At 53.6% G+C, this 15,284-nt stretch overlaps 1 protein-coding gene across 1 annotated transcript in view; it reads left to right on the top strand.

Moving 5' to 3' along the window:
* TEX264 (testis expressed 264, ER-phagy receptor) overlaps positions 1 to 15,284 on the top strand; it is a 39,395-nt gene that overhangs the window by 423 nt on the left and 23,688 nt on the right. Inside the window, exons 2-4 of the mRNA XM_036391266.1 lie at positions 638 to 705; positions 1,853 to 2,144; positions 7,422 to 7,643. Of these exons, the coding sequence (XP_036247159.1) occupies positions 1,866 to 2,144; positions 7,422 to 7,643 (501 nt within the window). The 5' untranslated portion in view covers positions 638 to 705; positions 1,853 to 1,865. The remainder of the gene's footprint in view (positions 1 to 637; positions 706 to 1,852; positions 2,145 to 7,421; positions 7,644 to 15,284) is intronic.

Here is a 15,284-nt window from a genome sequence, read left to right as displayed (position 1 = left end):
GGGCGGAAAGGGGAGGTGACATCCCCGGCCCGTGAGGAGGGCTGGGGGGAACCGGCAGTGCCTGCCAGTGCCGGCGGGGAACGAGCCACGGGAACCGGGAAGAACAGCCAAAAATACCCTGCTCTCCTCTGGGGCGGCTGCCATCAGGGCCCTGGGGCTGGGCGTGGGGCTGGCAGCTCGGGGGAATCACCGGGGCCGTGATTGAAGTGCCGGGTCTGTGTTGGTTACTGGGAGGAGCGGAGGCGCTGCGGGAGCGGGTGAATCCCTCCGGGAGCTCTCTGCTGCCAGGGCACCCGGGAGCGGCTCCGGCCGCGGCTCAGGTGTCCCTGCGGCGGCCGGGCTGGGACACCCAACCGAGGCAGGACATCGTCCTCTTTCACCGTTCCTTTCCCGTTTCCATGTTTCTCGGTGCCCGTGCATTCAGCCGCAGAGTTTTGGGAAGAAACCTTGGCCTGCGAGGTCCTGCAGGAGCAGGTTGTCCTCGGAACACCCCTCCTGCGGGGAGCAGGTCCGAGGTGACCGGGCGCCTTTTGGCTACACTGCCGCAGCTGTGTTGCCTTTGGTCCCGTTTGAGAGGAAGTTTGATCCTTATTTGAGTTTGAGAGGAAGCAATGATCCTTATTTTTTCCTGCTGCAGCGCCACAGATCCTGCACCCCAGTGGATCAGATGTCTTGAAGCATTTCTGGGCTGAGCTGGTTTTTCAGGTGAGTGGGGTCATGGTGTGAGATGGTGCCTGGCCCAGGAGCGCGGCCCCAGTTTGGGCTCAGCACGGTTTGGTTTTGCCGTGTATCTGCTTGCTGGGCCAAAGCAGAGCCGCCCGCGCTTCCTACCAGGATGTGGCTTTTCTCTTGTAAAGCTGAGTGAACAAGCAGCAGCCTCGGTGAACGACACTTTGTGGACAGAGTGTGTTTATAACACAGAGAGGTAAAGGTGGATTGTTTACTTCAGCGCTCACTTCCAAACCTACCTTCTGTGAAAGTCCCAGGGGAGCATCGCAACCATTCCCTGTGTGACCAGAGCTGTGTCTCAAGGGAGTATAAAACACAAACAACTCTGCTGGAATGGTTTGGATTGCAACTCCCCAGAGTGGTTGCACTTGGTGGGTGAAAACAAGCAGGAGGCATTCACCAGGCTGCTGTGTCCCACAGTCAGCACAAGAGAAAAGATGCCAAACAAAACAGGAAGCCCTTGTTGAAGTTATAAAAACTATTTTAGTTTAAAAAAAGCCATCTAAAAAGAATACCAGTAATTCATTGTACCTGTGTTGGAAATGCTTTTTCTAGCTGTGTTTTCAGCTTCCTCTGAGCCTCGCTGGGTGCTTGAATCTGGATCTGAACTGGTGTGGTCCTCATTTGGATCATGGCAGGAAGGCCTGGGCTTCTGGATGTATTGACAAAGGGGCTGCCCTGCTTGGAGTGGGCCTGATACCCATAAATGATAAATTATTTTATTATGATTCCCTGATCCTTAACCCGGTGCTGTGTATTTGTTATTTGTTGCATGATGCAGGCTCCCAGGGTGGTTTTTTGGTCTCTCCTGGATACAAAACTGGATTTGAACAGTTTTGAGGAGCTGGAGATGATGCCTCTCTGTCTTCCCTTCCAAACCACCTCATTCCCAAGTGGCACTGAAGCAATATAATTTGTACCTGGTGACCAATTGGAACAGGCTGATGCAATGTACCACTAATATACAGGAGGCTTCTGGAGGACTTCCACTCTGTTAAGCTTCACACATAAGAACAACTGCAAGAGAGCGCATTTTGCTGCAAATAAATCATTTTAGAAAGCAATTCTTTGCCCAAGTGGGAGCTTGACTGCCCTTCTTTTTCTCCTCTGCTCTTGCTGCCAGTGCCTGAGGAGCCATGGTGCACCAGGTGTCCATCATGACCGACTGGGTGCTGCTGGGGCTGATCGCAGCGCTGGTCGTGCTGCTGCTGCTCACCGTCTTCGGCTTCGTCGTCTACTCGGGGCTCTTCACTGAGGTGGTTGTGAGTGCTGGCTCCCCCCCTGTGGGCAGCATGACTCTGGCCTACAAGTTCAGGGTGGGCCCGTACGGAGAGTCCGGGCAGCTCTTCACGGACGGCTGCAGCATCTCCTCGAAGCTCTGCTCCATCGGTGTCTACTATGACAACCCCCACACGGTAAGGTGTGCCCAGCACGCTCTCAGGATGCTCCCTAAATGTGTTTCAGGCACGTGCAGCTCATTCTCTTTAGGGGAGCACTGGGGTTCACAAGGTCTCCCAGATCTACAGAGCACCCTGTGTGGGGAAAAGCACCTGAAATTTGCATCAGGATTTGCATAATCCTGATTGAAAGGCATTGGGTGAGCAAAGCTTGGTATCTTCTGATAGCCTCTGCTGAACAGGGTATCAGCAGGATAACAGAGCTGGTTATGGAACAGAAACCAGTGTTCACGACCCCAAGGTGAGGCATTCCTTGGCATGTTCCTTGGAAGTGCAGCCAAGGCTCCTTCTGGACTTGCAGCTCTGTGGTTGAAAGCAGATGGTCGCTTCTCAAAAGCTCGGTCTGTTCTCATCCATACTCCTTCTCTTGTTTCTAGTGTTCTCATGTGTTTCTGAGCTTCCCTGTAGTTCTTCCATCCCCTGAGAGTTCTTACTGAAAGCTCAGGTGCTGCGTGCTGAGGGCTCCTGTCTGATGAAACAGTTGCTCCATGATGCTCCTGGGCTGAGAGGTGAGCAGAAAGCACACTGCCTGGTGGCTGCCAACCAGAGCCCAGTACTCCATGGGAACAGTTAAAGACAAGGAACAAACAAAAGTGCATCAGAACTTGCTGGGGGGGTGGAACCTGGCTGCTGATGCTGAATGACTCGGGGGTTTCCAAATAATGGCATGTGGGCATTTGTCTGGGGCAGACAGCCTGGCTCCCTGGTAATTCTGCAGTAGCTTGTGTGACCGTGGAGGAATCCGTGGGGAGGAGGGACAAAAGAGTGGCCAGCAGCTGTGCATGTGTGCTTGGGCTCATGTTTGGGGGCTGGTGCAGGCTGATAGCTCTCACCCAGTGCTTCTGCTCTGGGGGTGTCTGTCCTGTTTTAGAAACCTTATTTTGTTGCTTGCAAGATGGTTCTCCCAAGGATTGGACCTGCTTTGAGGAAAGAACTTGCCCATGAAAACATAGTGCTGAGTGAGCTGTGACAGGAAGATATTGGAGGTGAGAAAGCACTGAGCTTGGCTGTGGACGGAGGAGCCTGCTGTGTTCAGCCACCTCGTGTCCTGTGGTGCCCTGACTTGTCTCTACCTACCTGGATCATGGGAGGCAGAGAAGACACCGTGGTGCGTCTTCCTGGCCTGGGAAGGATGATGGCAAGGATGGCTTCTCTCTTTAGGATGAGCTGGGGAGAGGCAGGGTTTGACTAGGCATGCTTGGACACTGTTGTCTGGAGGAAGTGTCATGTTTGGAGCTAGAGCCATGGTGCCCATGTGGTCAGAGTGGCCATTTCATTGCCACTAATTTGTGTCCTTGTGTTGAGGGTCTCACCTGGAGCTGAGAATCCTGATGGTGCTGCTTGTTCTGCCGTGGTCTCTGGGCACAGAGCAGGCAGTCAGTGCTGTGGGAGGGCTCAGTGTCCATTCCCAGTGCTGTCCTGCTCCAGGGATGTGATGTGCACATGCCTGTGGTTGCCTTGCAGCCTTTCAGCTGACATTGTATCAAGGGCCTTGGCTCTTTGTTTGCTAAAGCCTGGGCTAGTAAAAGCCTGTATTGTACTGGCTCATGGATACTGATAAGGATATTTGTGCTAACTCCTGCCCTGGCTGGCACAGTGAATGCTTTCTTTCCCTGGTAGCACCAGGTGAGGCTAGGAAGGAGTGACTCTGACCTGACCCTGAAAATTTGGGCTGTCAATACACAGTCAAACTGCCTCCCCTTCCAGGTCTTGTCTTTTTTTCTCCTCTTCCTGCACCTGCTGCGTCTCTGCCTTCACCCTGTGGCTGGAGAAGGCAGTGGGGCTGCAGGCCTTGTCTCTGGTGGCCATCCAGGTTTTGGAAGCCAACTGTTCCTCCTTGTGCAAGAGTCTAACCTGCCCTCCAAGGCTTGGCAGGCAGCCCCACGGACCTTGCCCTTCTCTGTACCAGCTGCCTTTGCTCATGACACTGAGCAGGTGACACTGGCCTGAGCCTCCTGTCCCTGTAGCCACTGTGGTGGCTGGGGCACAGGGGGGCTGTGCAGGGTATAGCTGCAGTGCCTGCAGCTCTGCATAGTGACAGGAGCCTTGTCTGCCATCCACAGGCACAGTGTCAGCCCTGGTCTGCTGGAGCAGCTGGGGTGCTGGTGGGACCTTCCACATGCTGATCTTTGGCTCCCCACAGAGATCCACATCTCACCCACAGGCAGGTCAGGCCAGGCAGGGTGCTGGGAGTGAGATTGGGCAGATGGTTCTCTTGCCTCTGGGCAGGTGAAGAAAGGGCCAGCTGTGGCTTGGTCTCCTGGCTGGAGACTGCAGTGCTTGTACCTGATGTGCTGGCTCGGGTGCAGACACCCCAGTGTCCTGTGGGGCTCCCTGGGTGCTCGTATCCACTGAGCCACCATGGCTTGGGAGATGCTGAGCACTGCTGGCTCCTCATTCCCAGAGGTTCCACAGGGTGGGATTGCTCACCCAGGCTGCCTTTCCCCTGGGAGGAAGAGATGATTTCCTCCTCTTCCTCCTCATTCTCAGTGCTCTGCTGACCTCGGTGAAGCACCCTCTGGCAGAGCTGGCCCGCCCAGAGCTGGCCACTTGCCACGGATGTTGACTTGTCTCTAAAAATAGACCTTTGTCATCAGGCAGCAGAAGGTGCTGGCTGAGTCCTGCGTCCTGTGGTGTTGGGGGTGGAGCACTGGAGGGCTCTGGCCAGACATCCACCCCAGCCATGGCTCCTGGGGGTTTGATGCCCCCAACACTGGGACAGGAAGGGGCTGGTGGCCCCCAAGTGCCATGTGGCAATTACTGTGCTGGTGGGCTCATGGTCAAAGGAAGCTCTGGCTAGGAGAAAGGATGGGAATGCTGAGCTGGAGAGCAGCAGCAGTATGCTGCTCTTGGCTGGGAGTGGGGCTGGGGGGAGCCCCATGGCCTGGAGCATGGGGGCTGCCTCAGGGTCATGCCAGTCCTCAGGGCAGCCACTGCCACCAGCATCCCTGGGGCTCCCTGCTGACTCCTGGCTCTCCCAACATTCACACAAGGATGCTCCCTGAGTGCTGCCAAAACCCTGCCAGCCATGTTTTATGTGTTTTAATGGACGAGATTAATATTAATTTAATTTTCTTTTTTTTTCCTTTTTATTTAATATTTAGCAGCCCAGAGGACTTCTCCCTCCTTTTTCCACCTCTGTCAGGAGCAAAAATAACTCCTCAGCAAGGAGTGGATGTGGCGGGTGGGTTTGTGCTCAGCTCCAGCCAAGCTCCTGCTTACATATAGCTGTGGGCACATGCCAGGGACTTTTCCTGCAGTCCATGTGCTCAGCCACAAGCCCGTGCCCAAATGTTGGATGGATAAGACCAAAATGCTCTGTGAATGCAGAAACAGGCTTTGTTCCAACTGGCAAAGCTGATGAATAGGTTAAGCAATAATTTCCAGAACTCCTCTGTCAGGATGCTTGGGGGACCAGAGGCTTTGATCAGCACCTGTCTACTGGAATAGACAAATCTGTTAGGGAAAGGCTGGTTTTAAATGGAGCCTTTTTCCTTTTTCCCTTTCCCTTTCCTTCCTGTTCCATTCCAAGAAGGCAAATCTGCCTTGCTGCTACCGTTGGAAAGATGTCTGTGGAGCTACATGCTGTGAAAAAGAAAGGTAAAAGGAGGAGGGAGGAAGCAAACATGCCTAACCCAGCATTGCTGCCCACTCCAGCAGCTCTGGTCCCTCTGACAGTTGCTCCAGGGCTGGGATTGAGCTGTCTTTGCTCAGGACATAAATGGAGATTGAATGTTTAAAGGAATTTAATCTAGATTTCCATATCTCCTTGTTTCATCTGGCTCTTTTCCCAGGGATGCCATTTATGGCTGCCTCTTGCTGTCTTTGGGGTGGATCTGCTTCTCCTTTCGTGCCCGGAGCAGTGATGGATGCTGGGCACAGCCCTGTCTGCAGCTCCCTCTTGCAGCACAGGAGGGCAAGAGCGAGCTGTGACTGTCCCCAGCCTGGTGGATGCTGCTCCGCAGGCTGCTGTCCTCCTTCCACTTACATCTGCTCGTGTTCCCTCTCTGGAATGGTCCTGCCCTGCGACATCAGAAGGTGTTTAAGGGAAAGGCAGGGCAGGGAGTGAAGAGAGGGTGATTACACTGCGGGAGGAAGCTTTGGTGGGCTTTAGTACAGCAGAGTTAGGGATGAGATCAGGGAGCACAGATCCCCTTGTGGTGTTGCATGGGGATGGGAACCTGTAAAACACTGGCCTTGGTGCATCCTCTGTCTGCTTCACATCGTCCCTGTGAGAGTTTTGTTACACCTTTGTGCCCCTAGGTTATATCAGGGAAAGTGGCTATGTTGTCCAGCCCCCTCCCACATTCCTGCCCAGGGCTGTGGGTAAGCTTGAACTCAAGTTGTGGGATTCTGTTGAAAACTAGAAATGAAAGTTGTGGCCTGGGTCAGCTTTAGTGTAGAGATGGTTGGAGTCCTGTGGGTCATCACTGTGCTGGTGGCAGGGCTTTGAGCACCCCCATTGCTGGGCTGCACCCCTGTCATAATGGGAGGCATCCTCAAATCTGTAAAGAGAGCATGCTCTAGGTTTCCTCTGTTGTTGGGGTTCAGGATAGAAGTGAATATATTTCTCTTTGTGTTATTGCAAACAGTTGGGTGACTGCATGCAGGTCTTACCTGCCTCAGTTTCCCTACCCCAAAACTGCCATACTGGGTGTGCCTACCTTGGAAGGACCTGGGAGCCTCTGGATTTCTCTCCAGCTTAGTGCCAGTGGCCCATGGTGGTTGGTGGCATGTGCACATGGCTGCAGGGGACTTCCTCAGGAGTGGAGTGGGGGCAAACCAGGCAAGCTGGGATCACATCTCTAAGCCCCCTCCCTGAGCTGCAGGGGTGTCCTGCAGAAGGGGATGGCTGTGACAAGTTGTTGATAGGAAGGTGTCTGATGTGGGATCAGGAGAGACACTTCCTGCAGGGACTGTCACCTGGGACAGGTTTGAGTGAGCATCTTGGTGGGGTTTAGCTCTTCTCTGCTGCAAGTCCCTCTGCCCTCCAAGGAGAGGAGCAGCACCTTCCCCACTGGGCTGTGCATTTAGGCTGGAAGGAGTGTAGATGATTTAGGCCTGGATCAGCCTGGGTTAGGACCGGGCACCTGCTTTGGTATGCCTGATCATACCGGGCCATTGCTTTTACTGCTTTATGGTAATCTCCTGCCTCCAACCTCAGCAAGCTGAGGTTTTGGCCAGTTCCAAGCCTCTGTCTTCTTCTGACGCTGTCTGTCTGTCCCCTTCCATCAGGTGTCTCCAGAGAAGTGCCGCTTCGCCATAGGCCGCATCCTGAGCGAGGGAGACGCGAAGCCGTCAGAGGAGCAGATCAAACGGTTCCAGAAGTATGGCTTCAAGATCTTCAGCTTCCCTGCTCCCAGCCACGTGGTCATGGCGACCTTCCCCTTCACTACACCGTTGTCCATCCATCTGGCAGTCAACCGTGTCCACCCAGCCCTTGACACTTACATCAAGGTAAGCGAGTGTGGCATGAGGAGCGTGCCTGTGTTCAGTGGGCTGTCAGAGGCTTCTCTTCCTGACAGCTGATGGGGCTGCTCTGACGTGCCATGTCTTGATATTTTCCCTTGGGCACTACCATCAAGATCTCCTCCTTTTGCAATCTGGCAGGTAGTTCCCCAGCAGGGATGTCCTTCCATTCACTTGGTAGGCACAGGGGTGTCTTTTCTGCTGTTTTGTGTTTATGAGAAACAAGTTCTTGTCTAATAACTTGCTGTTTTTCTCCTTAACGCAGAGATAAAAGCTGACTTTCCCCTTGAGTTTCTTTCTTGTTGTTAGGATCTGGCAGGTATGTGCCCTTCGGTGTAATGCTTCGTGCTATGGAACTTCTGTTTTGAGTGCCAGCCTCACCAGTGGGACAGCTTGTCTTCTTCAGGAACAGGAGGAGAAGTTAGGAACTTTCTGGCCTGCAGGCTTATGAAAACTTTCTTTAAAGCAATACATTGAAATTTGTGGGTCTTGGCCCTGGCTGGGCAGCTGGCTGCTGTGGGCTGTGTTCGCCCTTGCCCCGAGTGGCCATCCCTGCTGCTTGTGGTCCTATTGAAGCCAGCTCTGCTGCTTTGCTCTGGCTGCCAGAGCAGCTGTGGCAAGGGTGTTCCCAAGCAGCACATCTGTCACAGACACCTCCAGATGCAGGCTTTCCAGAGAGCAAGGAAGGTCCTGGCTAGCTGGATGATGGAGGGAAGGGACTGTCCTTCCCAGTGGGGGAGGATGCTGTGGAGGGGCCATGCTCAGCCTTGGCTTATCTGACTGTCGAGTTCTGACGCTTTGGTTTGTTCGTGTTGAAACACACTATTTATAAACTTGCTTTTCCTGGCGAAACTCCCAGCCTTGTGGGGGAACCGTGTGAATCCCTCCAGCCTGCGCTGTGCTGCAGCATGGCTGCCTGGGTGCCAATCCTGGAACTTCAGCTGGGGGCTCTTTGCCGACCCTCTTGTCCACCCTGGCTGCAGAGAGCTGCCCGCTGCTACTGGGGGAGCGTGCATTAGTGCTGGCAGTAGGTGACACCAGCACTGCTGCTTGCCCCCATTGTGGAAAGCAGAACCAGTCCCCTGTTCTGATCCTCTGGCTCCATCCTGTGTCTCCTGCTGGAGCTGTGCCCGTTTCTCTGTGGGGGCACCAGGCAGTGCTGCCAGCCCTGTGGCGGGCGTGCGTGGAGGGGGCTGAGCGGGCGGCAGCGGCAGCTTGGCCGCGGGAGTGCTCGGAGACACCGGGCTGAGGCTGCCTGAGCTGGGGAGAGGGCCCAGCAGCACATCTGTCACATGGGAAATGGAGCTGCTAGAGCTCAAAAGGGAACCACGGGCTGCTCTGGGAGCACCTGGGAGTGTGTCATGGGAGCAGTCCATTTCCATTTACAATAACTGAAATCATAGGGAAACAGACACCCACAGGCAATTGCAGAGGGAGGGGACACATTTTGATCTTGCCCCGGTCCCAGCAGCACAGGGGTCAGGGTGCCTGTGTCTGTCTGAATGTCCTGCAGCACAATGGGATCAGGACTCAGGATCAGCCCCCTGCCCGTCTGGCACTGACTGTGGGGGCACAGGCAGGAGGAGGGTGGATTTGCCATGCTGGGAGGGGCAGAGGGGAGTGGGTGCTGCTGCTCCCTGCACACTGCACCCTGGGGATGCCCTGCCTTTCTCCAGTGTGGCACAGGGCACTCAGGAGGTCATTTGCAGCCGTGCCAGCAGCATCCCTGCTGCTTCTGTGTCTTTGCTGCTTCTCCCTCAGCCTGGACTCTCTGCACCCCTGGGGCTGCGCTGGCACTTCCTGGGATAGAGGGATGGGGAGGGAAGGGGGAAACTTTCATGGAAACAGGTGACCTGTGCCCGCTCGGTGGTGGGAATGGGGGTTGCCATGGAGACAGCTTCTCCAAATAGCATCCTTCATCCCACCCCCGAGCCCAACTCCCTTAAGCAACCCGAGAGAGCAGCGAGACAGATTTGCTTTATTTATTTATTTATTTCCTGTGTGCCTGCTTTGGGAAAGGTGCTGTTAATGAGAGCTGGGGGTCAGGCCTGCCAAGAGCAGGTCCCTCACAGCTCTCCCATCTCAGGAGGTCGGAAGGCAAAAGCCATGAGGCATGAAAGGAGACTCAGTGGCAGGGATGAAATGCTGGCTCCCATGGAGAGAGGGAATTAGCTGAAGTGGAGGGAGGATGACATGGCTGCCTAGTCCTAGAAAGAAGGTGTGGGAGAGCTGGGGATGGAGAGGGAGCTGAAGGAGGCAGGAAGAAAGTTGCAAGGTGGGGAGGGAGGGTGGAGAAAGCTTTTGAGATGCTGAAAAACAGAGAAGAAGAATGGGAGGAGAAGGGGACTGGAGGGGGTTATGTTGGGCAAAGGAGCTGAGGGTTTGGGGTCCAGCTGAGGGAACAGGGCAGTGAGAGCTGGGGAGGGAAAGTCTGGGCCAGATTTGAAAGAAGCCTTACCACAGATGGCACTCCAGCAGCCTTCCCTGGCATCCCCTGGGGTTAACTTGGGGACATCTAGTCCCAAAGGCTGGTGGATGAGACCTGTGGCTCCCTCTGGGCTTGCTGGTGCTGTGCAGCAGTTACCAGGAATGTTTGTGGCTCACATTTCCCCAGCAGTGGGGGTGCAGTGGTGCTGGCTTTTGGCAGTCTGAACTTTGTGTTTCCCACTCTGCCGTGGCTTTGGAGGGACAGGAAAAGTTAAAAATAAATTTATAACAAGAATTTAAAAAGAGCAGTAGGGTGATAGTCTCCTTTCATTAAGGGTGGAAGGGAGATGAGCTGGCATGGAGCAGGAGGTCTCATGTCCAGGCTGTCCTTGCAGCATGCATCTCTGCCCCCTTGGCTTTTGTGAGCACAGGAGCTGGCATTTCTGTGAGACTTTTGGTGCAGGCCTGGCTTTTGGGAGCTGTGGGGAAATGGCTGCAGCCATCCTTGGCAGGTAAGAGGACATCCTTCCCCTGGAATGGCAGTGACTTACTGGCTAGAATTGCCTTCTGAGGAGCCCAGGAGGGGCTGCTGGCTCATTATTCTGAACATGGGTTATTTAAGGCATAGGCTGGGGTTATTTAGTGTCCCTTAAAAGCATTTCCTCCCTAATAACCTCTGATGTTGCTTCTCTCTGCCTCCAGGCAGGTATGCCCTGCTTTCCTGGGATGTGCCACAACACAGCTGCCTGTCAGACCAGGCACTCCCAGCTCCTGGGAGCAAAGGAGAAAGCTCTTCTCTGGTGGGGACCCTTTCTGACAGCTCTGGGAGCAGGTTATTCCCCTGTAACCTCCTGCCATTTCAAGGAGTGTTTCTTCTGCTTTAGGTATAATGAGCTCTCTGTGGTGGGCTGTGTGTCTGTCCCTGCATTTCTCTGCATCCATTCTGGCACCTAGTGGGTGCTGCGAGGTGGGTGGGCTTGGACCTCTGGCTGTTGGTCTCCTCTGGCATAGAGAGGTGGCTAATTGCATCCAAGGCAGAGCTGGCAGATGTCTCCTACTACAGCCCTAGAAGTGCCTGCTTCAACATGGCCTCTTTTTGTGATTTTTTGGGTCAGTTTTGTGGTCTTCAGCCAAGACAGATGTGGAAGTGGATGCCAATATCATCCTGACTGCCTTGCACCCTCCAGAGCACCAGCTGACTGACCTCAAGCTCTGACTCTGGCTGACTTGGAAAACTGGGGTTTTCTCTTTTTGGATGGTCTTGTAAAGGTATCTTCCACCTTCACCTAAACTCTCAGCTTTTTTCCTTCCCCTGGTCTCTGTAATCACAAGTTTCCCACTTCCATGGGCTTGTGAATCACTCCTTTACAATGCAGATCTCAGGCAAGAATGGCTGGCATGGACTCTGTGATGCCAGGAAATATTTGGGAACTGTCAGGTTGGCTCCTGCCTGACAGAGGCTGTCATGTTCCTCCACACCTCAGCTCCCCATAAAAGGAGCTCCACAAGGTGCTGGAAAGATGTGGCTTGTTCCTGTTTACAGCCAGGGAAATGTGTTATTCCTTGGACCATCAGCTTGGAGCAAGCTTTTCTCCCCTTGTCAGCTATGGCAGTTTAGGATGTGGTGACCTCTTGCCTCTCTCTTTGCTAAGCTAAATACAAAAACCTTTTAAAGTTCCCACATTTTCCAATGTTTTCCATATTTTCTGACCTTAATTTCTGGTTTCTCTTTTGGACCTATTTTCAGCTTAGAAAGTTCTGTGACTTGTCAGTAGCTCAAACAGATGCTTTATTTCAGTAATGGTCATATTGTTGTAGCACATGAATCCCTGGTGGAGACCTTGTCCCCTGCCACAGACCCCCAGTCCTGGGTTTGATCTGAGCCTGCTAATAGCAACTTCAGACACGTGCCTCTGCCCTTTGATGGAGTTGTGGTTCCTCAGTTAAAGATGGGAAACGATGCCAAGTCCTGCATCTCCTCTGAGCTGGATTGAATGGCACGAGTGCTGGTTTGTTTATCAGTCAAGCCCGCCCTCCCCACTAAAACAAATCCTGTTTGCCAACAGGATGTGACAGCTGTAAACGAGTGTTGGTTGGCATTAATTATGCTGATCTCCTTTGCTTCCTGGTGATCTGGCCCAGTTGCAGCCATCCATGTATTTTGTCTTGGCTGACTTTGCCTGGGCAGTCTGTGCTTGTTCAAGTCAGTTATTTACCCATTGAATGTTGGCAGGTACAGGCTGCTGTCTCTCCTGGGACTTTTTAGCATCTCCAGCTGGCCAGAGATCACCCTTTGACATGTGGACAGCTTGTCAGCAGGGAGTTCAGCATGTTGAAATGTGTGTTATCTGGGCCTGCGAGCCATGTGTTTTATCTTGTCATGGAAGAACAAACATTTCACCCACATCCTCTGCCCATGTTGTCTGACTTTGTCCTAATTTCAGTGCAGAAATACCCAGTGAACACTCCTCCCTTCTCACTGGTGCTGCTGAGGTTTCCCCTGGCTGACCTATCCAGGATCTGTGCCATCCGTCAGACACTTCTCCCCTACCTAGTGCCCCAAACAGCTCCAGAACATGGATACTTCTGGCTGGGGGGAGCTGGGAGCCTAAATGATCCTTTATGGCAGCTGAGCCTCAGCACCCTTGTGAGGCTGCACCTCCTCTTTCCCCTCTGGCTCACCTGACCACGCTGCTGAGCCTGCTGCCTTTGCTCAGATCTGTTGAAAATCCTTTTCTCCCAGCAGTTTTAAATAAAGGTCTGTGGAGCTGTGTTCCCATACCAGGTGGTCTGTGCTTTAAAGGCCATCCTTTTGCTTGGCTGTGTTGGGAGGCTGGGATTGGGGGTTGGGAGATGATGAAACATTTACAAAAAGGGCTCAATTATTGGGATGTTTTTCCACTTAAATTCTTTCTCCTGGATGATTTAGTTTATTTATTCCGGGCTCTGTGCATGAAGCATTTTTAAATGCCAGCTTGTCGTGTGTGAGCAGCTCAGGCTTCAGTCTGCACGTGCGTGAGAGCTGATCACAGTGGCAGCATCAGCCAATCAACTGCTGCCTGAATTTTCCTCCAGAGGCCCAGGAATTACTAACAGATGCTCAGTCCTGTGTTCTTGGACCACAGCTTCGTTTGTCCTCGTGAGCTCCTTGGCTCTCCTGCAAGCCCTCGGGACCAGAGGCTGAAGACTACTGCCCAAGGTGGAGCCCTTGCTGAGCCAGGGCCACTCAAAGCCATATATCCATCTCTCTAGAGAGAAGGAGGAGCAGGATACCTTTATCCAAAACTTACAACCTGGGGATTTGCTGCCCTCAGTGTCTCATCATGCGTGTCTGGCAAGACTCATCCAGTTGATGTTCTTCTTCCTCTTTGCATCAATGGGTTACCCTGCAGAATATGCCAGTGGCTTTCTGGGAAATGGAGCCCTGGATCCTTCTCCTGCCTTTTTCCCATGCCCCAGTGTGACTCTGGGAGTCGATTTGCTTAAAGAGGGTGCTGGGGTAAGGGGTGGTGGCTCAGCTGCCTGGCTGGGTGGGATGACCCTCAGTTTAAGCCCATGTGCTCATGGGTATAGGTCTTCAGGGTTCCCAGGAAGTCAGGAGATTACCTGACACTGCTGGGAAGCGATCCTCACACATCAAATAATAACAGGGGAAAAAATCCTAGAGAGTCATAGAGGATTTGATGTGTCCATCTTCTGTTGATGTCAGGGACGAGACCAGAGCTGACAGCGTGACAGGCTGCTTGGCTGTGGGCTGTCATATATTTGGAGTGAGGATACAGGCTCCAGGGGAAGTGTGTTGGGAGCCCTTGCATGGTCCCAAGCTGGGCTGTAGGTCATGTCGCATGTGACTTGTGCACTATTCATGGACCATTCTTGGTTGTCCACCAGCCTGGTTGATGTTGAGGACAAGGACCAGAGTGGCTTGTGCAGTGCTGGAGAACACCCTTGGCTGGTGTGTGCTCTCTGCCAGGAGGCAGTGAAGCTCTGGATCTCAGGCAGGGCAGGAGGAGCAGGCGAGGGGTGGGCACTGTGATGCTCCAGCCTGTCCCAAAGGTGACATGCAACAGCAGGGAGCAGAGAGGGACCCCGGGGTGTCTGCGCCTTTGTGGGCACGTTCATCTCTCGCTGACCTGCACTGACAGCTGGTTTTCACTGGGCTCTCTGCAGCAAGGCTGCCTGCTTACTGCTGGTTGGCACCCCCCAGCTGGATGTCACATCACATCAGTTCTCACGTTCGCAGCGACTTTCAGTTATTAAATATTTTTAGCGACAAAACCACCCAAAGATGTTTCTGTCCCGCGAGCATGAGCGACCTCGCCCTCAGTGTGGAGCGGGCAGGGGAGGGAAGGATGCCCACGAGGTCAGGCTGGGGGCTGAGCCAGGTGAAGGGGCTTTGGTGGGCAGGGTTCTGCAGTGCTGTGGGGCCTTTGGGGCAGGTCTGTTTAACCTGTGTCTGCAGGGACTGCGCTCCTCCTGCGCGGCTAATGGAACATATGGGGACCGGGGCTCTGCGTCACGGCTCCTGCCACTCGCAGCAGGCAGCCCCACTGTCCCTTCCCCAGAGGAATGTGGCAGCCCCAGGCCACTACTCGTCTGCTGTCACCTTCTCCCTGGTCCTTGCAGGCAGGCTGTGAATTACCACTGACCATGCTTTATGTTCAGTGCTGCCTGTGCCAGGCATGTCGGTGTGCACCAGTCAGTGTGTGCTGGTTTCCCAGCCTGTGCTGGTGCCATTCCTGCTGCCTGTGCCTGCACACATTTTTCCTCCTGCAAGCAAACTGTGCAGCTTCTGCTTCAGCTCTGCTGTTTGGCTCTTGCACAGGAGCAGGTGCAAACTGCAGCTCTGACAGTATTGCTGCTTTGAGCAGGAAAGGTTTGCTGACCAGCTTTGAGTTTTGGTAGTTAAAAAGACTCCTTCCCTGCCTCTGCAGCTTGTGACATGTGTGAAATCACCCAGGTTTTCCTCAACTTTTTGTTGACTCTGTGCAAGAGCCTGCTCTAGCAGCAGGCAGGGGAGTCCTGGTTCTAGGGAAGCAGCTGGTATGGGATGCAGGCTCCTGCCACTGTGGCCTCCCAGTTCTAATTGATCACAAAATGGGAACAGACCAGGTTGGAAGGAGCATGCAAAGAGAGTCTGGTACAGCCTTTTATGAGAAAGAAGGTGTGGTTATGTAGCACACAATTGCATCTTGAAAGCCT

Source organism: Molothrus ater, chromosome 11 (assembly GCF_012460135.2).
Source record: "Molothrus ater isolate BHLD 08-10-18 breed brown headed cowbird chromosome 11, BPBGC_Mater_1.1, whole genome shotgun sequence".
In the NCBI taxonomy this organism is placed as follows: domain Eukaryota; kingdom Metazoa; phylum Chordata; class Aves; order Passeriformes; family Icteridae; genus Molothrus; species Molothrus ater.
This window is presented reverse-complemented; position numbering and strand designations above follow the sequence as displayed.